The 25841-nt window shown below is 40.7% G+C and overlaps 1 protein-coding gene across 1 annotated transcript; it reads left to right on the plus strand.

The window, feature by feature from the left end:
- Positions 1 to 4655: 4655 nt before the first annotated feature.
- zgc:112285 (uncharacterized protein LOC561476 homolog) lies at positions 4656 to 25841 on the plus strand. Its single transcript, XM_059946325.1, has 6 exons — positions 4656 to 4752; positions 5934 to 6043; positions 14019 to 14113; positions 16174 to 16454; positions 19568 to 19731; positions 25459 to 25841. Exons 1-6 carry the CDS (start codon positions 4656 to 4658, stop codon positions 25636 to 25638), a joined length of 927 nt encoding a protein of 308 aa, XP_059802308.1. The 3' UTR covers positions 25639 to 25841.

Genomic DNA, 25841 nt, shown 5'->3' on the forward strand with positions numbered 1-25841 from the left:
TTTCCACCACCCTACATATGAACTTGCTCAATTGCTGACACTGCAGAGAATTTTCACTGGGTTAATTTCTGGGTTAAAGAGGGTTGAAAATGTGGAGAGGTTATGCAGGTGGGGCCTGGAGTTCAGGAGAATGAGAGGTGATTCTTACTGAAATATACAAGATTCAGAGAGGTGCTGAAAGGGTAGATGCTGAGATGTTACTTCCCTTAGTGGGTTTTTCTAAATCTGGGGAAAATAGTTTCAGCTTTAGAGAGCACCAATTTAAGAGAAATAGTGAAGAGGAATTTCTTCTCTTTGAGGATTATTGCACTTTGGAATTCTCTACGCCAGAGATCTGTCATCAGATATACATTATGTAGAAACTGACAGAGATTTGCATGATAAGGCAGCTGTGGGGATAGGGAGGAAGCAGGAAAGAGTAGTTTTGAACCAGAACTGGATCAGCCATATTGAATAGTAGAATACCTTCAAAGGGTTGATAAGACTGCTTGTTTCTTTTGTTTTTTTGTAATATTGCACTTCAAAGTAAATAAAAGTAAGATGTGTTAAATGCACTTTTGTCATAAATATCTCCTGCTCTGCATTAATTCAGACTATTTTTGCTTCTAACTTCCTCTCTTTTTTAACTGCATCTTAGAAAATGGCTTATCTCAAACTGCAGTAAAGTTACCTCTGTTATTATACATTAAGTGACCAATTAATGCCTCCAGAAGTGTTGGTATGTATTTCCTATTTCTAATATTATCAGCATTTAGGTTTATTTGTTGATGGCTTAGCAAAGATATGAGGAAACCAGAAAGTAACCCTGCAGGAGGCATTTGATAATATATGTAGATAAATATTAAGAGGGAGAATGGAAATTAATAGATTCATAGCATCTACCTTCAGGGATTAAAATAATTAAGAAAATAAGAACATAAGGACTGAGTGAGAGAGTAGGCCATCTTGCTGTTCAAGCCTTCTCTGGCATTCATCTTGACCACTACTGATTTTTTTCAAACTCAGATTAATTTTCTGGCACCTTCCCCATTTTCTTTGATTCTCTTAATGTCCAGAAATCCACCTTTTGCTATTGAAGGTGAAAACTTCAAAGGCTCAAAATTCAATGATTGAGCATCTAAGCTCTCATTAAGTGAAAAAAAATCTTTATCTCAGTTCTGAAGGGCCTATCCACTATTTTGAAATTGATCTCTGGTTCTAGATTCCTCAGCTGGGAATTTTGCAAGAGATTTCACAAGTTTCCATAAGCTCACTTTTCATTCTTCCATACTCCAGAGAATGTAGGCCTAGTTTATTCAGTCTTACTTCATATGTCAAAGCATCTATTGAAGAAATATGACTAGTGAATCACTCTTCACTATGGCAAATATATACTTATTGGAGAGGAGAACAAAACTCTTATGCAATACTCCAGGTATGGTCTTATCAAAGCCCTTTGTAATTGTAATGACACTTCTATTTCTTTACTCAGATCCTTTCATAGTGGAGGCCAACATATCATTTGTTTTCCTAATCGTGGCATACACGATAGCTCTCGGTAATTTCTGTTCGGGAACACCTAGTTCTCTTTGAACATCAACATTATTCAGTCTGTCAACAATTTTAAAATAGTCTGCTTTCCCACTCTGTAAGTAGATAAAGGAAATTTCAGTATCTACCGAAATTCTTCTGTTTTAGTAACTGTTCAGTTGGATTAAGCATAAATATCACTATTTATAAAAGGAATGTAAAGCATGAAGTTATTATTCACATAACAGTTTTGTGGACAGAATTGAACTGACTGAACATTTGGATGTAGTACAGTGAAACTGCTTGAAGGCTGTAACAAAAAGCATTCAACAGAGATGCAGCAGAATGTGATCACACAGGGTGTGCTGTTCAATGGACACATCCAGATATGCCCTTTAATAGCCATAACAGTGCATGCTCTTCAATGAGCGTAGAGGATGAACCTTTAAACATTTCAAAGTTCAAAGTAAATTTATTATCAAAGTACATATATGTCACCATATACAACCCTGAGATTCATTTTCTTGCAGGCATACTCAATAAATCCATAATAGAATAATAACCATAAAAAAATCAACAAAAGACTGAACCAAATTGGGCATTCAACCAGTGTGAAAAAGACAACAAACTGTAGAAATACAAAAAGAAAGAAATAATAATAATAAATATCAAGAACATGTGATGGAGAATCCTCAAAAGTGAGTCCATAGGTTGTGGGAACATTACAATGATGGGACAAGTGAAGTGAGTGAAGTTATCCCCTCTGGTTGAAGAGCCTGAGGATTGAGGGGTATATCTGTTCCTGAACCTGGTAGTGTGAATCCTGTGGTTCTTTATGGGTACAATAGGGCGTTCTCTCCAACAGACAGAACAGGATGTGCTTCTCAATGTACAGAATATAAATGGACACCATAGAGTGTGCTCTTTAATGGACCATCAAATCTATGTTGGTTCTCAGACCAATCTCATCATTATCCACTTACTTCCCTCTCACTTGTCCTTTAACTGCCACTTCCACCCATCCTCACCTCATCCCACCACCAATCTCTTATTATTCACCTAAGAAAAAAGAGCAATTCATATTAGTGAATTAATTTACAAACCTGCATGTATTTGTGATGACAAAGTAAACTGGAGCACCTGGGGTCTGAGGTGATTGGGATGTGGGGAGGATCCAAGCAATCATGGGGAGAAAGTACAAACTCCACTCAAACAGCATTAGTCAAGATCAAACCTGTCACACTTCCTCCATATCTTTTGTGTTAGGTCACCATGCATTCTTGTAAGTTCCAAAGAATACAAACCAAACCCAAACCCTTGACAGGATGATCTTCTCATTCCAGGATCCAGCCAGGTGAACTTCTTTTAGATTGCTCCAATGTTACTATATCCATTTATAGTGAAGGACATCGAAACAGTGTATAGGAGCTCATCAACACCCTACATAACAGAAATAAGACTTCTATTTCTAAACTCAACACCTTTGCAATAAAATTCAATGTGCTACTTTTCCTTTTAACTACTTGCTGGATCTGCCTGCTAAATATTTGGTGATTCATTTGCTGAGTTTTAGAGAATCATAGAGTCATTAGAGATCTGAAGGTTTTTGGATTTGAAGGAAATCATGGGATATGGGTATAGTGGGGGTAATGCCTCACTGAGGTAAATCATCATGAGTTCATTGAAAGGTGAAGCATGCATATGAGGCTGAATGGATTATTCCTTCTTCTATTTCTTACAGTAGTGGAATATGAATGTCTCTTGGAATTCAGTCAGACTTTTTTCTTGAAGGTATTCATCCATAGCTATAACAAAGGCATATCTTAAGTTTGCTTTAAGAGTGTTTTACCTTAACATACGTCACAATTTTAAAGAATAAAACAAAAATCAAAAATGAACACTTAAAATGATACAAGATAAATTTAGAATCCAGGTGAGTGTTTCAAACTGTGAAAGGGACAAATTTTTGCTTTCAATTCATGTTGACATTTTCAAAGAAATATTTTAAGACCATAAGACATAGAACAGAACTAGGCAACTCGACCCACTGAGTCTGCTCCACCGTTCCATCATTGCTGATTTATTATCCTGCTCAATCCCAGCCTTCTTCCCATAACCTTTAATGCCCTGACTAATCAAAAATCTATCACCCTCCACTTTAAATATAATTAATGACTTGGCCTCCACAACCATCTGTGGCAAAGAATGCCACAGATTCACCATCCCCTGCCTAAAGAAATTCTTCCTCATCTCTGTTCTAAATGGATGTCTCTCTGCTCTGAGGGTATGGCCTCTGGTCCTAGACTCCCACTATAGGAAACATCCTCTCCACATCCAACCTATCTAGGCCTTTCAATATTCCATAGGTTTCAATGAGGTCCCCCTTCATTCTTCTAAACTCTAGCAAGCACAGACCCACAGCCATTAAACACTTCTTATATGTTAACCGTTTCATTCCAGATTCATTTTCATGAACTTCTTCTGGGCCTTCTTCAATGCCAGCACATCTTTTCGTACATAAGGGACCCAAAAATGCTCACAATACTCCAAGTGCAGTCTGACCAATGCCTTATAAAGCCTCAGCATCACATCCTTGCTCTTATATTCTAGTCCTCTTGAAATGAATGCTAACATTGCATTGCCACCCATACCACTGATTCAACCTGCACGTTAACCTTTAAGGAATCCTGCATGAGGATTCCCAAGTCACTCTGCACCTCTGACTTTTGAATTTTATCTCCATTTACCAAATAGTTCACATCTTTATTCCTTCTACCAAAATGAATGACCATGCAATTCCCTGCATTATATTCCATCTTGCGCTTCTTTGTCTATTCTCTTGATCTGTCTAATTCCTTCTCGAATACAATACACAGTCACTGACCCAGCTGTTTGTGCATAGTCGGTCAACACATCACTGAAACTACTGATTCACTGTAGAAATGGCTGACAAGCAAGGCCAAAGGCCACACAGAAATATCTGGGCCCATTCTATTTCATGTTTGGTTGTTGTAAAGTAGGACAGGATAATCCTGGCACAATGGTGTCAATGGAGTCACATGAAAGTTTCTGTGTGCTCGGCACTTATATAAATTATTGAGCAAAGGTGGGGATGTTTAGAATTACGTGATGGACGGTTGCTGAACATGTTGGATCAGAGTGTGCCTTTGATTGTCCTTGTATTAATGATAAGTCATGCATTTCATTTTGGGAATGGTCTTCAGCAAAAAGTTGGATATCTAGGTAAGAGCAGTGAAATTGTCTTCTAATTGAAAAAAGGTCAAAAATCATTTTCTAACCTAAGTAATGCTAATGTGGATCAGTAATCAGGTACTTAATGTATGTGTTACAGCTTCTTCACAGCTCCAAGTACCCTGGTTCAATTCTGACCTCAGCTGATGTCTCTGTGACAGAGTTTATTTGTCCTCCCTGTGACAATACAGGTTTACTTCAAGTGTTCTGCTTTCTTCATACATCTTAGAAAACCTGGTTAGTTTCTAAATTGGGTGCTATAATTTGCCTGTTACTATAGAAAAGTGAAGAAAAAACTTTAAAAAAAGGAATTGTTGTAAATGTGAGCGAGGATATGTTGTAGGCTACAGGAGATTATGATGAGGAGATACCAACCAACAAGAAAACAATCACTCTACTCTAATCCTACTGTAACCCAACTGATGTTCCTCATGTTCCCATCAACTCCTCTCCCAACCCCAAAGTGTACCACTCATGAATGCACCTGGGGACAATTTACTGGGGCCAATTAAGGTAAAAGCTACCTTGTTTTTAGGATGTGGGAGGAATCCAGAAGAACCAATGTGGTCACAGGTAGAGCATACAAAATCCATATAGAGTGCACTTGTGGTCAGGATCAAATCTGGACTGCTGGAGCTGTGAGGCAGTAACTCTTCTAGCTATACAACTGTGCAGAGAATTACTTCGAGTCAACATCAAATTGGTACATATAGTACATGCTAGATTTTATGCTCCATATGTCTTACCTCGCACTCTATTTATCGAATCCTATTCACTTTCTAATTCTTTCTCTCTCAAATGTACATTAACCATTCTAGTCATCTCAACTATTCAATGAGGTATTGAGTTCAACATAATTACCAAAGTTTCAACACTTAATTCTCTCTAAGTTCACTATTGGATTGATTAGTGCCTGCTTTTCACTTTTGCCCATAGCTTTGGAATCCTCCAAGATAGAATTCTCTTACCTTTGTTCGTCCTATTAAACCATTTCACAATGTCGTCTTCCACCTGTCTCTTCTTGGCCTTTCATTATCTAGAAGAGCCCTGGCCTGTTCAATCTTTCCAGTTTGGCACAGATTACACAGATCAAAACAGTGGTAGTGTGTGTTTTCAGATGTCTATGTATTGAGAGGATGCCTTGCTAATACCTACATTTATTGGGTTTTCAGACTGGCCAGAGGACTGTGGCATCCCACAGTTCTTGCCAAATGTAGCTGGAAGGATTGTATCTGGGAATGAAGCACGTCCACATTCCTGGCCATGGCAGGTCTCTCTACAGGTAAACGACGAGTCATGGTGATGGATGAATATGGAATCTTTTGCTGCAGGGGTCATAATGGTCAGCTCCCCAACAGTCCGTAATATTCTCCTATTTTCCTTTTTTCAAGTATTAATCCTTTTTAAAAGTTGTTATAAATTCTGCATTTGAAAGCATTTGATTCTTCTTTGTTGATGACAAATTAGAATGTAGTCCTCTATTTCCAATGTACCAGTTAGTAGAAAGAGGCACCTCAGAAAAATTTTACATAATTTGGAAAGCTTCCTTTAGTTCTCTTAAGAAATACTATTGGTCTAAACAGGGATTAGATGGATGAAAAAATAACTAATTTGCAGAGAAACTTGCAACATAAGTAGTGAATAAAGAGTGCAGATTTGATCTTCAAAATCATGGATGAAATAAAATTGTGCAGTCTCATAAGAAAATATGAGCAGGAATAGGCCACTGGGCCTCTCAAACCTGCTCCTCCATTCAATGTGATTATGGCTGATTTTACCCGGGCCTTATCCCTCTTTCTATTCCAGTTTTCCGTAGGCCTCAATCCCCTGAGATTTTAAATATGTATCTGCTTCTTCTTTAAATATCCCATAATCTAGCTTCCCAACACTCCAGGGTGCAGAATTCAAAGCCTTCTGTGAGAAAAAATTCCTGTCCACTACAGATTTAAATTACTGCACTTTATCTTGTAACCATGTCCCCTCATTAGAAGTTATTTCACTTGTGCAAACATTTTAACATCTACATTTTAATGCTCCTTAAGGATCTATTTCAACAAGATCTCCCCTCATTCTTCTAAACACAAATAATAAAGATCTAACATTTTTATCTATTCATATAGGGCAACCTTCTCTTCCCAATAATTAGTCGTTAATCTCTTTTAGGCCGTCAGAAATATCAGTTTTTCCTTTCTTAAATAGGGGTACCAAAGCTTTGTACAATACTCTAGATCTGGCCTCATCAGCACCTGTATGTCTTTATGACATAGAAGGAGGTCATTCAGCCCATTGAGTCTATGTCAGTCCACAAAGCAATTCGACTCCCCCAGTTACTTTCCCTGTGACCTATTTCCAACAGCTCTACTCTACAAGACACAACTTAGAATGATCAATCAGCTTCGCAGCCAGCACATCTTTATAATGTAGGGAGGAAACTGAAGTAGCACAGGGAGAAGTTCAAACTCAATATATGGAGTATCAGAGCTCAGGTTTCAGGCTGGGTATCAGGAGCTGTGAGAAAGCAGCTCTATCTGCAATGCCACTCTTGAACACCTTGTACAATTACTGCAAATACTTCTCTATTTCTAAACTTTAAATCTCTTATAATAAAGGCCAATGTGCCATTTTTCTTCCTCAAAACTTGCTGCACCTTCCTGTTAACCTTTTGCTGTTCAAGTGTAAGAATCCCTGAATCCCTCCATGCTTTACTCATCTACAGTCTTTCTCCATTTAGATAATTGTCTGCTTTTGGATTGTTACCTGACAAACATTATACTCAATTTGTCAAGTTTTCACCTACTCACTCAGCCTATCTATGATCATTCATCACTTTATTTGGAACCTCCTGTGCATAATAAAATGGACACTGATCTTCTGCTGCTATAGTCCATCCACTTCAATGTTTGACACATTCTGCATACAGTGATGCCCTTCTGCACATTACTATAGTAATGTGTGATTATTTGAGTTACTGTTACCTTCCTATCAGCTTGAATTAGTCAGACCATTCTCCTCTGACCTCTCTCATTAACAAGGAATTTTTACCCACAAAACTGCCACTCACTGGATTTTTTTTGTTTTTTACACCATTCTCTGTAAACTCTAGACACTTGTGTGTGAAAATTCCAAGAGATTAGCCTTTTCTGAAATACTCAAACCACCCCATCTGGCACCAACAATCATTCCACAGTGAAAGTCACTTGATCACATTCTTTCTCCCATTCTGATGTTTTGTCTGAACAACAGCAGAACCCTTTGACCAGGTCTAGATGCTTTTGTGAATTGTGCCACATTATTGGCTGATTAGATATTTGCATTAATGAGCAGTGCAGAGGTGTACCTAATGAAGTAGCCACCGAGTGTATATCATGCTGCAAAGTCCCAATATCCTCATCACAACATGTCTCTCCTCTTCCAGGTCATTAATATAAATCATTATTAACTGAGTGCCAAAAACTGAACCTTGGGGTACTCCACTAGTTACATCCTTCAAGCCTGAAAAAGACCTATTTATTCTCACTCTCTGGCTTCAACAGACCAGTCTTCAATCCGTGCTACACAAGTGCCCTAATATCATGAACTCTCATGCTCCTTGCTGATTCATCCTTTGATTATCAAAGGTCCTCAATTTTCTTCTTTATTCTATTGGAAACTTGTAGTTCTGGTCCTAGCCTTCATCACAGTTCTCAATAAATATCCAAGATGTAAATATGCATTCTTAACTCTAAATGGCACAAAATTAACTCTTTACTGTGAGATAGAACATACAACAGTAGACCAGAGGAATAGGCGCTTCAGCCCACAATGCTATGCTAAACTAATTACATTGGCTAAGCTAATTACATTGGTAGCAAATGTCAACTACATTAATCCCTTTACCTACACAATGTCCATATGCTTCCTATCCTGCAGATTCATATGCCTATCTAAAAGCCTCTTAAATATCTGTATCACATTTGCATCTTAAATACTAAGATGACCTTATAATTTCATAAATACCACAAGAATGAATTGCAGAGTAACTATAAATGACATATATTGGGAGTAACTATGTAGCAGCTATTGAGTATGACACAAAGGGAGAGGAAGAACATACAGGAAGCTGTATATACTACTGCACCTCAAGATCAAGCTTGGTTACACAAGAATAAACTCATGTAACCCTTACCCAACAGGCTGGTATATGTCTAGGGGAAAAAGGGGATCCAGCCACTCTCCAACCCACCTCCCGTACACGCAGGTGCTGTGAGAATCGAGTTTACGCCTCGAGCCCGCCAACAGTATCAAATCCACAACAAATACCGTTATGAAATACACTTTAAAGAGTTTACTAAAATTAAAAAGAGTAGTAAGCAATACAATATATATACACAAGGAAAAAAAACAAAAGGCGCCACTTATCAAAGTTCAGTCTGTTTAGTGCACTCGTTGGAGCTCAATCAACGAACCAATCGACCCATCCGGCCGTCGAACCTGGGACCACCCCGGTGGTCTTACGAGCAGTCCAGCACACGTCCACCTTCTTCAGTGTCTTCCTCGGCCTCTCCCAAAAAACCCGCGAAAACCCCTCCCCCAAGTTCCCAGCATCACAAGACACAATGACATTCCCCATTGATTAACAAATGAATACAATTACCATATCAGCCATTCTAAAGTGAAACAACGGCTAGAGAAACACTTATCCGACAAAGAAACATTCCTACTTGTAACAAACCAAAGAGGCCATTTTGAGTAACATACCCAGGACATTGTACACTCATAATGAAGAAAACTGCAGCTCTCTATGAACCACCTCCTTCTAGCAGTGGATGAATCCATCTCCATTTCTACTCAATCCTAGAACTCTGCACAATACAGGTGTTCCTCCCGCCCTTTACAAAGGTAGAGCGTTCCTATGAAACCTTTCTGAAGCTGAAATAGCGTAAAGCGAAGAACCATTAATTTATATGGGAAAATTTTTGTAAAAGCAAAGTCCTCTTTGTAATGTGAAAACAGGCTACTAATGTAGGTCTTTGTAAAAGCAAAGTGGCGTAAAACGAACATTTGTAAAGCAGGGGACACCTGTATACCGATAAGGCATACAAGTTTGGTTTCTAAAACCCTGATGTAATATTTGGGTAGCATTGCTCAGAAAGGGTGTTGTGCTCACAAGAACCCTTGAAAGGACAATAGTAAGTAAATTTTTCTTGTACTTGTTAGGATGTAATAGCAATAATATTCTCCTGAAACCACAAAAATATTCCAAGCAACCATTGCTCTCCAGAAGCACCTCTTATCACAATTCTATATGATACTAACTCACCAATTACCTGGAGGGTGTGGTACAATTTATTGTCTGGTTGTTGTCTGAGTTCCCAAGAATGAAAGTGTGAATGTGGAGAATCTGGGAAGGGGTTGGTGGTGGTGTGGAGGGGAACTTGACCTGAACTTACTATTTTTCCACCAGTTAAAATATAAGTATATTTTTACAGTGGGAGCAATTCTATTCACAGTTGGCTTTTATTTACTAATTACAGTTTAACTGAAAATGTGGGAAGGCAAATCACATCCTTGACAATGATTAGACACCCACTCTCAATAAACAAATACTCCATAAAAGCGTAGTTATATTGCTTACATGTTAAAAAAGCATGCCTGAAATCAAAATGAAAGTCTTAATTCCTCCTATTTCTAGCCGAGCAGGTAAAGAAAACTCATTTTACCTCTTCTACTTCTACTCATCCTTCAAAGATCAAGTTGAGCTCTAGTCTATAAAGTCTACTTCTTAAAATTATTTTACTGAACAATTTCTGCATATTGGTGACAAAGTCAGCCATTAATATAATTTTCCAATAGACCTTGAGAAAATGATAGTAAGTGATAACTATTAAGTTATTCCCACAACGCTGTTTGGTGAGGAGCTCTAGGATTAGACATAGTGACAATGAATGGGCAGCGTTATATATCCAGGTCAGTAAGGTATGTGATATGGAGCGACATGCACATAGTGGGGTTTCAATACACATGCTACTTGTGGTACATGTCACAGCTACGCTGTCTGAACAGCTTAGTCACCTAACAGCAGTGTATTATGCAAATAGTACATAGTGCAGCCATGGTGTACAGATAGCAGAGGGAATCAATGCTCAGCATGGTGGATAGGACACCTATCAGGAAAGCTTTCTGTTTCAAGTAGTGTTGATCTTCTTCCATGGCGCATCCATCTAGGGAGGTGAAGAGTATCCAGTCATATTCTTGACTCGTGCATTATAGATTATTGAAATTGACAGCACTAAAGGAGACCATTTGGCCCATCAGGTCTCTATGGTTCAAAAATGAACTTCAGGTTAATGCCACTTTCATCTCCTGTACAGAACCCCACTCTTCCATTGACATTCTTTCAGATTAAATTTTGTCATGAGCCCTTCAGGCCTGTGAGGCTAACCATAGAGTAGCTGTATTTGTTTATTGTTGTCTTAACTAGAGTTGTTAAGCCCTTTCTGTTTAATCCTGTCAAGTTTATTTTGACTGGCATGGGTTCTCCTTGTTCTGTGATTATTTAAAGCGGATTCCTGATTAGCCCTTATAGCGGGGGTCCTTGGTTTGGAAAATGATTGGTCTCACTGTATCACTTGCTCAAGCCAACCATGTTCTGTTGGAATTCCTATGTATAAATTCTTGCTTCCATCTGTACATGGGAGTCTGTCATTCCTCTACACCTGGGTTCAGTTGTTGCCAGTGCACACCATGACAAAATTGTAATTGCCACTTTGTAACAACTTAAACAAACCATCCATTTTCTCACGTGCTAGAACTTTTGGTACCATGAACAAATTTCTTAATTTCACCTCTTACACTTAAAGGTATTTCTGTGTACCATAAAGCAAGGTGTCTAGTACTGAACCTTGTGCCGCTCCACCACACTTAGAAAAATTCCCATCAACTTTAGAAATTGCTTTCTGACACTGAGACAATCTTAAAACAAACTGCCACTTTGCTCATATCATGGGCTTTTATCCAACTTCCACCCGGCCTTCAAATTTACTTGGTCCATTTCTGACACCTCCGTCCCCTTTCTTGGTCTCTCTGTCTCCATCTCTGGAGACGGTCTATCTACTGAAATCTTTTATAAACCCACTTATTCTCACAGCTATCTCGATGATACCTCTTCCCACTCTGTCACTTATAAAAATGCTATCTCTTTCTCTCAGTTCCTCTGTCTCCACCACATCGGCTCTCAAGATGAGGCTTTTCATTCCAGAACTAATGAGATGTCTTCCTTCTTCAAAGAAAGGGGTTTCCCTTCCTCTAACATCAATGCTGCCCTCACCTGCATCTCCTCCATTTCATGCACGTCTGCTCTCACTCCATCCTTCCACCGCCACACCAGGGATAGGATTCCTCTTGTCCTCACCTCCCACCCTATGCATCCAGCACATAATTCTCTGTAACTTCCACAATCTGCAATGGGATCCCACCATCAAGCACATCTTCCCCCCTCCCACTTTCCACAGAGATCACTCCCTATGCAACTCCCTTGTCCAGTCGTCCCTCCCCACTGATCTCCCTCCTGGGACTTATCCTTGCAAGTGGAACAAGTGCCACACCTGCTTCTACACCTCTTCCTTCACTACTATTCAGGGCCCCAAACAGTCCTTCCAGGTGAGGCAACACTTCTCCTGAGAGTCTGTTGAGGTCATCTACTGTATCCAGTGCTGCCAATATATAGACCCGACGTAGATTGGGAGACTGCTTCGCTGAACACCTATGCTCTGTCCACCAGAAAAACTGGGATCTCCGTGTAGCCACCCATTTCAATTCCACTTCCCATTCCTATTCCAATATGTCAGTCCATGGCCTCCTCTACTGCAGTGATGAGGCCACACTCAAGTTGGAGGAGGAATACCTTATATTCCGTCTGGGTAGCCTCCAACCTGTTGGCATGACCATTGATTTTTTGAACTTCCAGTAATTGCCCACCTCCCCCTTCACCATTCCCCATTCCTGTTTGCTTCTCTCACCTTCTCTCCATACCTGCCCATCACCTCCCTCTGGTACTCCTTCCCCTTCCATCTTCCATGGTCTTCCGTCTACGATCAGATTCCCCTGCCTCCAGCCCTTTACTTCTTTCACCTATCAACTTCCCAGCTCTTTGCTTCAGCCTCTTCTCTCTCCCAGTTTCACCTACCACCGTGTGCTTCTTCCTCCCCACCTTTTTACTCTGACTTCTCCCCTTCATTTCCAGTCCTGATAAAGGGTCTCCCCCTGAAACAACAAATATTTACTCTTTTCCATAGATGCTGCCTGGCCTGCTGAGTTCCTCCGGCATTTTGTGAGAGTTGCTTTGGGTTTTCAGCACCTGAAGATTTTCTCTTGTTTGTTATGGGCTTTTACTTCTGCTTTGTGGGATTTTCATCAAACGGCTTGCTAAAATTCTTGTATGCTACATCAAATACTCTCCCCTCATTGACATTTCATGTTATCCTTTCTAAAAATCAACTGTTAATGAAATGTGACGAGAGATGAAAAGATTTTAAGAATTCTTTAAGTGAGAGCCTTGGAGTAAGTGATTCCAAATCTGAACTGCTTTTGTCGCTGTGATATTATAGAGATAATTCCATTGGTATTCCCAAGGATGTTATCGGTGGGGACCTAGTTACAGAAATGCAACTGAGTGTCAGAAGTAAAATAATACCATAAGACATAGGAGCAGAATTAGGTGATTTAGCCTACTGAGTCTGCTCCACCATTCTATCATGGCTGATTACTGTATCATCCCTTTTAACATTCTCCTACCCCTTCTCCCCATTACCTTTGATGTCCTTACTAATGAAGCACCAATCAGCTTCCACATTAAATATACTCAATGAATTGGCCTCCACAGCCACCTGTGACAATGAATTCCACAGATTTACCACTGTCTATTTAAAGAAGTTCCTTCTCATCTCTTTTCTAAAGGGGGATATCCTTGTACCGTATTCTGAGACTATGCCCTCTAGTGCTAGACTCCCCCTACTGTAGAAAACATCCACTCTATGACCACCCTACCTGAGCCTTTCAAAATTTCATAGGTTTCAGTAAGATTCTGCCTTCATCATTCTAAACTAGTGAGTACAGGCCCAGAGCCATCAAATGCTCTCCAAACATTAACCCTTTCATTCCCAGGTTAGGCTCTTTCTTGATGATGGTCATTGTCTGGCATGTGTGAGGTAACTATTACTTGTGATTAAACAGAGCTTACCTGGCTATCATTTCTTGCTGTAGTTCTTCTCTCTTGCTAGGTGCGCCCTCGGGAGAGTAAGTCCCACAGCCACATATGCGGAGGAACACTCATTCACAGCCACTGGATCCTGACTGCAGCACACTGCTTTCAAAAGTAAGCAATGGTTTGAGGCAAAGTGTATGAATAACATTCCATAAAAAAAAGGTGGGGAGGTTTGCCTGCATCACTGAGTGAGGCAGAAGGGCATAGGTAAAATCTTGGTCACTGGTATCTTTGAATCTATCCCATACAAAGCCAGCGATAGAAAAAGACATTAAGCTTTGCACTTAGCTAGTGGCATGTCCAGAGCAAGAGCTCCCTTGGGAATTCTCTTATTCTTAAGATGAGTGGAATCTAGGACAAGATTTTGAGTCCTCAAAAAACATGGACTTCACTGAGGCACTGAGTGGGTGATGCCGAAACCAATGTAGTATCTTGGATCCACAAAGGTTAAAAAAGATATGATTGGACCACTTACAAAGGAGAGAATAATACACATACCTCATATGGGAGTGAGAAGGGAAGGTGGTGTAGACACGAGGTGTTCCACTTCCAGGCAACAACAAATTCCCGTTTCTTGCTGGAAAATGACATGGATGCACATGAGGAGGTAGTGGTAGAGATTGTGGAAGTATTTGTAATGATCTTTCAAGACTCTGGGGCGGTTCCGGAGGACTGAAAAATTGCAAATGTCCTCTTTAAGAAAGGAGGTAAGCAGCAGAAAGGAAATTATAGACCAGTTAGCCTGAGCTCAGTGGTTGGAAAAATGTTGGAGTCAATTGTTAAGGATGAGGTTACGGAGTACTTGGTGAGACAGGACAAGATAAGACAAAGTCAGCATGGTTTCCTCAAGGGAAAATCTTGTCTGACGAACTTGTTGGAACTCTTTGAGGAGTTTACAAGTAGGTAAAGATAAAGGGGATGCAGTGGATATGTATATTTGGATTTCAGAAGCCCTTTGACAAGGTGCCACACATGAGGCTGCTTACCAAGTTAAGAGCCCATGATATTACAGGAAAGTTACTAGCATGAATAGAGCATTGGCTGATTGGTAGGAGGCAGCGAGTGGGAATAAAAGGATACTTTTTTGGTTGACTGCCAGTCATGTTCTGCAGGGGTCAGTGTTGGGACCATTTCTTTTTATGCTGTATATCAATGATTTAAATGATGGAATAGATGGCTTTGTTGCCAGGTTTGCAGATAATATGAAGATTGGTGGAGGGGGCAGGAAGTGTTGAAGAAACAGGAAGGCTGCAGAATGACTTAGACAGATTAGGAGAATGGGCAAGAAAATGGCAAATGAAATACAATGTTGGAAAATGCATGGCCATGCACTTTGGTAGAAGAAGTAAATGTGCAGATTATATTGTAAACAGGGAGAAAATTCAAAATCTAATATGCAAAGGGACTTGGAAATAGTTGTGCAGAATACACTAAAGGTTAGCATGCAGATTGAGTCAGTGGTGAGGAAGGCAAATGTAATGTTAGCATTCATTTCAAAAGGTCTAAAATTTAAGAGCAGGGATGTGATGCTGAGGCTTTATAAGACACTGGTGAGGCCTCACCTTGAGTACTGTGAACAGTTTAGTGTTCCTTATCTAAGAAAAGATGCTGGTACTGGACAGTGTTCAGAGGTGGTTTACAAGGATGATTCTGGGAATGAAAGGGTTATCATATGAGATAAGCTTGATAGCTCAGGGCCTGTACTTGCTGGAATTTAGAAGAATGAGGGGGAATCTCATTGAAACATTTTGAACGTTGAAAGGCCTAGACAGAGTAGATGTGGAAAGGGTGTTTCCCTTGGTGGGGGAGCCTAGGACACGAGGGCACAGCCTCAGGATAGAGGGGCATCCATTCAAAACAGATGCAGATACGTTTCTTTAGCGAGAGGGTGGTGAATTTGTGGAATTTGTTATCACAGGCATCTAAGGAGGCCAGGTCGTTGGGTGTATTTATGGCAGAGATTGATAGTTTCTTGATTGGCTACAGCATCAAAGGTTATGGGGAGAAGGCCCGGGTGTAGGGCTGAGGAGGGAAAACAAGGATCAGCCATGAAATGGCGGAGCAAGCTCAATGGGCCAAATAGCCTAATTCTGCTCCTATATCTTATGGTCTTATTATGGTCATATGATCTCTGAAATTTAACTCTTGACCCAAACCATTGTCCATTCCAGAGAGAAAGCAGTGGACACAGCTAAATGGCACATTGTACTTGGTAAACACAACCTGAATCATTCAGAACGAACGGAGAAGATCTATCGTGTGAAAAGAATTTACAGACATGAGCGCTTTCACTATCCGCACCACAGTGAAATTGACAATGACATTGCCTTGGTCAGGTCAGCAGTGGACATTTTACAAAACAACTATATCCGATATGCTTGTATGCCCAAGAAGGACACCCGACTACAGTCTGGTCAACCATGTTGGGCCACAGGATGGGGTGCAACAAGAGGTAAGACAGGAGTTAAAGAACTTGTATGAATGGGTGACAACAACAAACAATTCATCTGCTCCTCAAACATATCTTCAAATTCAAAACAGGGAGGGGAGGGAATGAGTCCCCATGTCCTCATGGTTTTCCAAAATCTGCCCAATGTGTTGGAAAGGAAATTCATGAAATTATTTTTCCCAGTTAATTTTGTTTCTTTCAGAGAATGGGGTAGCTGGCTTTGTGGTAAATGAATAAATAAAGGTAGCACTATCACAGTAATGAGGAAGTTTGTTACACTACTCCCTTTCTAATATTTCCATAAGTTAATTTGCCTGTGAAGAAACATCATCCACTACAAGTTGATTTTGAGGTCCTTCAAAGGTTTCACATTATTTGACAATATTCCATCTTTCAGTTTTGTCTTTGCAAGACTTATTAACATAAAACTACTTTCCTACAATTCAAAAAGAAAATGATTAAAATATAATCATTCTTCTTACAGTCTGATGAGCTGATGGGCTGTGCAACCACAGAATGATGGATAGAGTTTGTACAGAAATAATAACTGGGAACCAAAACATAATGACAAAGGATTAACCATTAATTGCCCATTTTCTTCTGAAAAGTAATTTAGGGTTTCAATTTGAAGACTCTGCAGCAAAGTGATCATAACATGATAAGTTTTTATCTACAATTTGAGAGGGATAAGGGCAGATAAGAGGTGTCAGTGTTGCAATTAAATAAAGGAGACTACGAAGCCATGAGGGAAGAGCTGGCCAAAGTTAAATGGGCGGATACCCTGGCAGGAAAGACAGTGGAACAGCAGTGGCAGATATTCTTGGGGATAATACAAAAGATGCAAAAGCAGTTCATTCCAATGAGAAGGAAGGATTCAAAGAGGGGGAAGGGGCCACAGTGGTTGACAAAGGAAGTCAGAGATTGCATAGCATTAAAGAAAAAGAAGTATGACAGGGCTAAGATGAGTGGGAATACAGATGATTGGGAAAGTTTTAAGGAACAGCAGATCTTAACTAAAAAAGCAATACGGAGAGAAAATCAGGTTTGAGCCCAGTCTAGCCAGGAATATAAAAGGGGATAGCAAAAGCTTTTTTAGCTATGTAAAGAGAAAGAAGATAGTTAAGAACAATGTTGGCCCCTTGAAGAATGAATTGGGAGAAATTGTTACGGGAAACAGGGAAATGGCAACAGAATTTAATGTGTACTTTAGATCTGTCTTCACCAGGGAGGACACAAGCAATCTCCCAGATGTATGGATGGGCCAGGGTCATAAGATATCAGAGGAATTGAAACAGATTGACATTAGGAAAGAAACTGTGATGAGTAGACTGATAGGACTGAAGGCTAATAAATCCCCGGGTCCAGATGGTCTGCATCCGAGGGTTCTAAAAGAGGTGGCTCAGGAAATTGCGGATGCATTGGTAATCATTTTCCAATGTTCCTTAGATTCAGGATCAGTTCCTGAAGATTGGAGAGTGGCTAATGTTATCCCACTTTTCAAGAAGGGAGGGAAGGAGAAAACGGAGAACTATCGCCCTGTTAGCCTAACGTCAGTCGTGGGAAAGATGCTTGAGTCCATTATTAAGGACGAAATAGTGGCATATTTTGATGGCAGTAATAGGATTAGGCCGAGCCAGCATGGATTTACCAAGGGCAAATCATGCTTGACTAATCTGTTGGAGTTTTTTGAGGGTGTAACAAGGATGTTAGACGAGGGTAAGCCAGTGGATGTTGTGTACCTAGATTTTCAGAAGGCATTCGATAAGGTGCCACATAGGAGATTGGTGAGTAAAATCAGAGCTCATGGCATTGGGGGCAGGGTTTCAACATGGATAGAAAACTGGTTGGCAGATAGAAAGCAAAGGGTAGCAGTGAATGGGTGTTTCTCGGACTGGCTGGAGGTGACTAGTGGGGTACCACAGGGCTCTGTATTGGGACCACAGCTCTTTACGATTTATGTCAACGATTTAGATGAGTGCATTGAAAACTATATCAGCAAGTTTGCTGATGATACTAAACTGGGTGGCAGTGTGACATGCGAAGAGGACGTTAGGAGAATACAGGGAGACTTGGATAGGCTGGGTGAGTGGGCAGATACTTGGCAGATGTCATTCAATGTGAATAAATGTGAAGTTATCCACTTTGGAAGCAGGAACAAGAGGGCAGAGTATTGTCTGAACGGTGTCGAGTTAGGTAAGGGAGAAATGCAAAGAGACCTAGGAGTCCTAGTTCATCAGTCAATGAAGGTGAATGAGCAAGTGCAACAGGCAGTGAAGAGGGCAAATGGAATGTTAGCCTTTATTACAAGGGGAATTGAGTACAAGAGCAAGGATGTCCTTTTGCATTTGTACAGGGCCCTGGTGAGACCACACCTGGAATATTGTGTACAGTTTTGGTCTCCAGGTTTAAGGAAGGACATTCTGGCAATTGAGGAAGTGCAGCGTAGATTCACTAGGTTGATTCCTGGGATGGCAGGGCTGTCTTATGCAGAGAGATTGGAGAGATTGGGCTTGTACACACTGGAATTGAGGAGATTGAGAGGGGATCTGATTGAAACATTTAAGATAATTAAAGGATTTGATAGGATTGAGGCAGGAAATATGTTCCAGATGTTGGGAGATTCCAGTACCAGAGGCATGGATTGAGAATAAGAGGTCAGTTATTTAAAACTGAGGAAAAACTTCTTCTCCCAGAGAGTTGTGGGGGTCTGGAATGCACTGCCTCGGAAGACGGTGGAGGCCAACTTTCTGGATGCTTTCAAGAAGGAGCTAGATAGATATCTGATGGATAGGGGAATCAAGGGATATGGGGACAAGGCAGGGACTGGGTATTGATAGTGAATGATCAGCCATGATCTCAGAATGGCGGTGCAGACTCGAGGGGCCGAATGGTCTACTTCTGCACCTATTGTCTATTGTCTAAAGTATAATTCTAAAATGTTGGTCTCAAACATCTGCTCAAGCAAGACGACTTAAGCCCATATCCTGACCAAGGCTAAATATTGATTTCCACATCAGCACCCTGTGAAATGAGGGACAAGCTTTACCTGACATTCCAGGAATAAGCAGTAGTGTGGTATATGACCATTCAAGTCTGACTTACTATTTTCCTTACAGTACCAAAGAAAAATGTCATTTTATCTGAAGTGCTGAACCAAGCCAGACTGCCAATCATCGATCATCAGACCTGCAAAATGAAGAAGTTCTGGGGGGATCGAGTGCGTAGTACAATGATTTGTGCTGGCTTGAAAGATACAGGGGGGTCTCCTGCCGCTTGTCAGGTATTTGGAAAGAATCTGGTTGAAGGTTAACAGCACCTATTCCCCTCATCAGCTTACCTCTGTACCCTTATATCATTTTTTTAAATAGATCAGAAATGTACATTTAATATGAACTTTCATATGAAGGACACACTTCACAGGCTAGGACTTTATTCCTTGGAGCGTAGAAAATTGAGTGGAGATTTGAGGGAGGTATATAAAATTATGAGGGTATACAGTAGATAGGGTAAATGCAAGCAGGCCTTTTCCACTGAGTAGGGTAAAACTACAATCAGAGGTCATGGGTTAAGGGTGAAAGGCAAAAAGTTTAAAGGGAACATGAGGGAAAACTTCTTCATTCAGATGGTCATGAAAGTGTGGAACAAGCTGCCAGCACAAGTGGTGCACATGAGCTCAATTTCAATGTTTAAGAGAAGTTTGGATAGGTACATGGATAGAGGGATCTGGTACCGATGCAGGTCCTGGAGTGGCAATTTAAATGGTTTGGATGGACTAGATGGGCTGAAGGGCCTGTTTCTCTGCTGCACTTTTCTATGACTATGACAAAAATATTTTGCAGAGATCGTTTCTGTCTAAAATGAGCCCTGAGTCCAAGGGAACCCTTTTTGTATTATCTGTATGTCCACAGTCTTTGATTACCATCTGGGCAATGTAATAAGTCCTCTTCTTATTTGTAGGTAGTTCCTCAGGAACAAGGGTAACTCCAGCTCTGCACACTCTGGGATGGTTGATATTAATGTGGGATCCACAAATTCTGCTCTATATAGACAGGGTAGGAAGTGATTGATAGGGTGGGCAGATGGGCAGCTTGGGAGTTGGTGAATTTTATCTGCTTTTATGCTGAATTACTGTGTGCTCCCAACAAATGGACACAAGGCTCTCAACAGAATATTAAATTCTTCTTGTTATTCTGAGCAGTCAGAGGCCAGAATACCCACACCTGTGGGTATGTTGTGTATCTGCAGGAAAGCACTGAGCTATTCCCTTTCCTCTGTCCCTTTCTGCGACCAAACTCAGAACCACCCCCCCCCCCCACCTGGTTCAATCCCTTTCTACCTACATCCATGACACCTCACACGCTCTGGATCTTTTCAATGATTTCAGGTTCCTCGGCCCCCATTATCTTATTTTTACTACAGATGTCCAGACCCTCTAGACCTCCATTCCCCACCAGGAAGGCCTCAAAGCTCCACTTTTTTCTGGACACAAGACCTAACCAGTACCCCTCCACCACCACTCTCCTCTGCCTAGCAGAAAAAAATAATTTCTTCTTTGGCTCCTCCCACTTCCTTCAAACAAAAGGTGTAGTCATGGGCACTCACATGGGCCACAGCTATGTGGAACAGTCTATGTGCCAAGTCTACACTGGTGACAGTCCCACACTTTTCCTTAGCTACATCGACAGCTACATTGGTGCTGTTTCCTGCACCCATGGTGGACACATCGACTTCATCAACTTCACCTCCAACTTTCACCCTGCCCTCAAATTTACCTGGTCTACTTCCAACACCTCCCTCCCTTTTCTCGATCTCATTGTCTCTATCTTTGGAGACAGCCTATCCACTGATGTCTGTTATAAACCCATGGATTCTCACAGCTGGACTATACCTCTTCCCACCATGTTACTTGTAAAAGCGCCATCCCCTTCTCTCAATTCTTTTGCCTCTGTTCTCAGAATGAGGCTTTTCATTCCAGAGCTAAGGAGATGTCCTCCTTCTTCAAAGAAAGGGGCTTCCCTTCCTCCACCATCAACGCTGCCCTCAACCACATCTCTTCCATTTCACACACATTTGCTCTCACTCCAGTCTCCCACCACTCTATCAGGGATAGGGCTCCTCTTATCCTCTCCTACTACCACACTAGCCTCTGCATCCAGCACATAATTCTCCGAAACTTCTGACATTTCCAACAGGAACCCACCTCCAAGCACATCTTCCTCCACCCCCCCCCCTCCACTTTCTGTTTTCTGCAGGGATCACACCCCAAGTGACTCCCTTGTCCATTTGTCCCTCCCCACTGATCTCCCTGCTGGCATTTATCCTTGCAAGTGGAACAAGTGCTACACCTGCCCCTACACCTCCTCCCTCACTACCATTCAGGATATTAAACACTTCACCTGAGAGTCTGTTGGGGTCATATACTGTGTCCAACGTTCCCAGTGTGGCCTCCTGTATATCAGTGAGACCCAACATAGGTTAGAAGACTGCTTCGCTGAGCACCTGCACTCCATCTATCTGAAAAAGCAGCATCTCCCAATGGTCGCCCATTTTAATTCCACTTCCATTCTCAGTCCCATGTCGATCCATGGCCTTCTCCATTGTCGTGATGAGACCACACTCAGGTTGGAGGAGCAGCATCTTATATTCTGTCTGGGTAGCATCCAAACTGATGCACGAACATTTGATTTCTCTAACTTCCAGTAATGCACCCTACCCCACTCTCCCTCACCACTTCCCATCTCCTCTTCCCTCTCTCACCTTATCCCCTTGCCTGCCCATCGCCTCCCTCTGGTGCTCCTCTCCTTTCTCTTTCTTCAACTACCTTCCGTCTCTTTTACCAATTTACTTCCCAGCTCTTTACTTCATCCCCTCCCCCTTCAGGTTTCACCTATCACCTCATTTTTCCTCTCTCCCCTCCCCCCACCTTTTAAATCTATTCCTCTTTTTTTTTACAATCCTGCCGAAGGGTTTTGGCCCAAAATGTGAACTGTACTCTTTCCCTGGATGCTGCCTGGCCTGCTGAGTTCCTCCAGCATTTTGTGTGTGTTGCTCAGAACAGGGTGCCTGTTTCTGGAGAGTGGTGTTTGATAAGCCAAAAACATGGCCTGATCAATGAAAGGGACTAAATGTAACTAGGGCATCACTGTTGGGTTTGTTGGCCTAAGAGACGGAGAGTTTGCTTATTCTGCCATTGTATTCAGAAGGTTTTGCAGAGACTGTTGGTAAGTATCGCTTCAGTGCTCTAAAGTACCTGTTAGAGATAGTCAGAGGTGCATAGGCGGCTGTGGATTATGTTCAAAGTTAATTTATTATTATAGTACATATATGTCATCATATATGATACTGAGATTCATTTTCTTACAGGCAATCACAGTAAATACAAGATGTACAATAGAATCAATGAAAGACCACAGCCACCAGGAGGGACCACAAGCCACAAGCAATGAGCAAAAACAACTTGTGCAAATACAAAAATAAAGAGAAAGAGAGAGAGAGAGAGAGAGAGAGAGAGAGAGAAATAAATAGATAGATAGATAAATAAATAAATAATGACAACGATAATGATAATTTTGGCATAATTTCTTAGTCCAAAACTAATCTGGGAAATTTACAAAGAAAATAAGAACTGAAATGACAGATTTTAGAAAACACTATGTATATTCAGACACACTCAGATTAAATCTGCCTGGGACAGAAGGAGGAAGAGGAATAACAGACATAAAAATTTTAAACAACAATCAGATAAAACTTCAAAGGATATGTTTCAATCAACCAAATCAGAATTCACCATGCCACATTGGCATATGTAATTCTGTCAAGTATACACATGTAAACTTAAATAAAAGCACAACCCAGAAAAATGAAGACATTATCACTATAGAAGAAAAAGTGAACCAATGGAAGAGCATGACCCTCCATGGAAGACATCCCCATGATCTGAAGAGTCTAGATGTCTACAAGGAAGCATCAAACACCTGGCTCAAAGTTGGAGATCTCTTCCCAGAAACAGAGTTCTTTGCGGCAATTCAGGATCAGGCAGTTAACACAAATAGTAATCAAAAATACATAACAAATTAAAGACGCAGAAATGGCAAGAGAAACCAGAAACAATCCAGCGCATTACAGGATCCTGCAGCATTTTAACACAATATGATTACTTACACAAGCACATCAAGTGGAAACATCATTCACCAAAATTGTGCTTTAAAATACAAACTCAAAAACAACAGCATACTTTACTATAAGTACAAACCTGATCCAGTTTTAGAGTCAGAGACCCACAAATCATATTACGACCAGTCTGTTATTACAGGTAGGACAGTCCACAATAACCATCCAGATATAATAATACAGGATAAACATGCAAGAACAACATACAGAAATCAATGTGAAAACACCATAAATATGCTGAATTAAAAGAGTAAATTGAAAGATAATGGAACATGAACAGTTACTCATTGTCCCAGTAATAATATCTACAACTGGTATCATTCTACACAATAGCATTAAATAATTAGTCCTGCACAACAATGTTTACATAAATTTCCAGAAAGCCGCAATACTAAACACCACTAGAGTAGTCCAAAAAGTTCCTAGCAATTGAGAAATGAGTGTGATTGGCTATGCCTGTACCTCAGGTTTTACCAGTCTGAGCTGAGAAAAAAAAACTAAAAATACAACAATAATAACAATAAATAAATAAACAATAAATATTAAGAACATGAGTCGAACTCCTTGAAAGACAGTGCATAGGCTATGGGAACAGTTCAGTGGTGGAGCAAGTGAAGTTGAGTGAAGTTATCCCGTTTCAAGAGCTTGGTAATTGAGGGGATATAACTATTCCAGAACCTTGTGGTCTTCCTGATGAGAGCAGTGCTCTTATCATTGTACTGCATCTTCTTCCTGATGAGAGCAGTGAGAAGAGAGCATGGCCTGGATGGCAGGAGTCCTTGATGATGGTTGCTGCATTCCTGGGATAGCGCTCTGTGTAGACGTGCTCAGTAGTGAGCATGCTTTAACTGTGAGGGACAGTGCCGAATCCACCTCTTTTTAATAGGCTTTTCCATACAAGGACATTGACGTTTACGTACCAGACCATGATGAAGAGGGCAAGGCAGGAGCTATATTTCATTAGAGGTTTGAGGAGATTTGGTTTGTCACATAAAAGACTCAAAAACTTCTACAGATGTACTGTGAAGAGCATTCTGTCTGGCCACATCACTCTGATATCGGGGGGGGGGGGGGGTGCGGGTAGGTGGCTACTGCACAGGATTGAAAGAAGCTAAAGAAAGAAAGTGTTTAAGTTAGTCAGCTCCATTTTGGGTACTAGCCTCTGTAGAGTCTAAGACATGTTCAAGGAGTGGTGCCTCAGAAAGGCAGTGTCCATTATTAAGGACACCCATCAACCAGGGCATGCACTCTTCTCATTGTTACTGTCAGGAAGGACATACAGAAGCCTGAAGGTCCAGAACAGTTTCTTCCCCTCTGCCATCCGATTTCTAAATAGACATTGAACCCATGAACACAACCTCACTTTTTTATATTATTTGTTTTTGCACTGTCTTTAACTATTTAAAATACATGTTTATACCTACTGTAATAGACTTGTACTGCATTGTACGGCTGACACTAAGTTAACAAATTTCACGACATATGTCGGTGATTTTAAACCTGATTCTGATTCTCATGCTAAAATAGTATGAGGACAATGTTTAGCTGTAATGACTAGAATGTAAAAACTTGAGAAATAGAAGCAGAATCTACAAGACCATTAGGACTGCTGTACCTGCTCCCATTAAAAATCATGGATAAGACATGCACTTCATTAATAAAATGCATTATGGTGCATCGATAGGTATAATACAGGGTTTCCTATATGTGATGGTAGGCAATGAGATCCATTGTGATGTTGTGTAACTAGAATTCACTCTGTGTAATGGTGGACTTCTGAGATTCACTGCATACGACTGTGTTGTACTGGGACTCACTGCAGTTTGTTGTGTTTCAGGGAGACTCTGGTGGCCCCCTTCTCTGTCAGAACGGCTCAGGTAAATGGGAAATTCATGGTGTGGTGAGCTTTGGACCTACTGGCTGCACTGGTGAGAACAAGCCAAGCGTTTTTACGAGAATCACTGCATACCTCCCCTGGATCGAGAAAACAAAAATAAGGGATTTTTTCTTAGACTGATGCCCCATTCACAGCTCAAATTTATTCACTGGAAAAAGAAATATTTTACATAAAAATAAAAGCTTTTAAAGGGAAGTTATTGACTGCCTTTAAATTTCTGTCTCCTTAGACTGTGGATAGCTTGAAGGAAGAGGGAATATGGAATGTCATTCTTCAGAAAGAAAGAGAAAGCTGGGTCAAAGCATTTTACAAATCAATTAAGC

The sequence above is a fragment of the Hypanus sabinus genome, chromosome 21, assembly GCF_030144855.1.
Source record: "Hypanus sabinus isolate sHypSab1 chromosome 21, sHypSab1.hap1, whole genome shotgun sequence".
NCBI classification, from domain to species: Eukaryota; Metazoa; Chordata; class Chondrichthyes; order Myliobatiformes; family Dasyatidae; genus Hypanus; species Hypanus sabinus.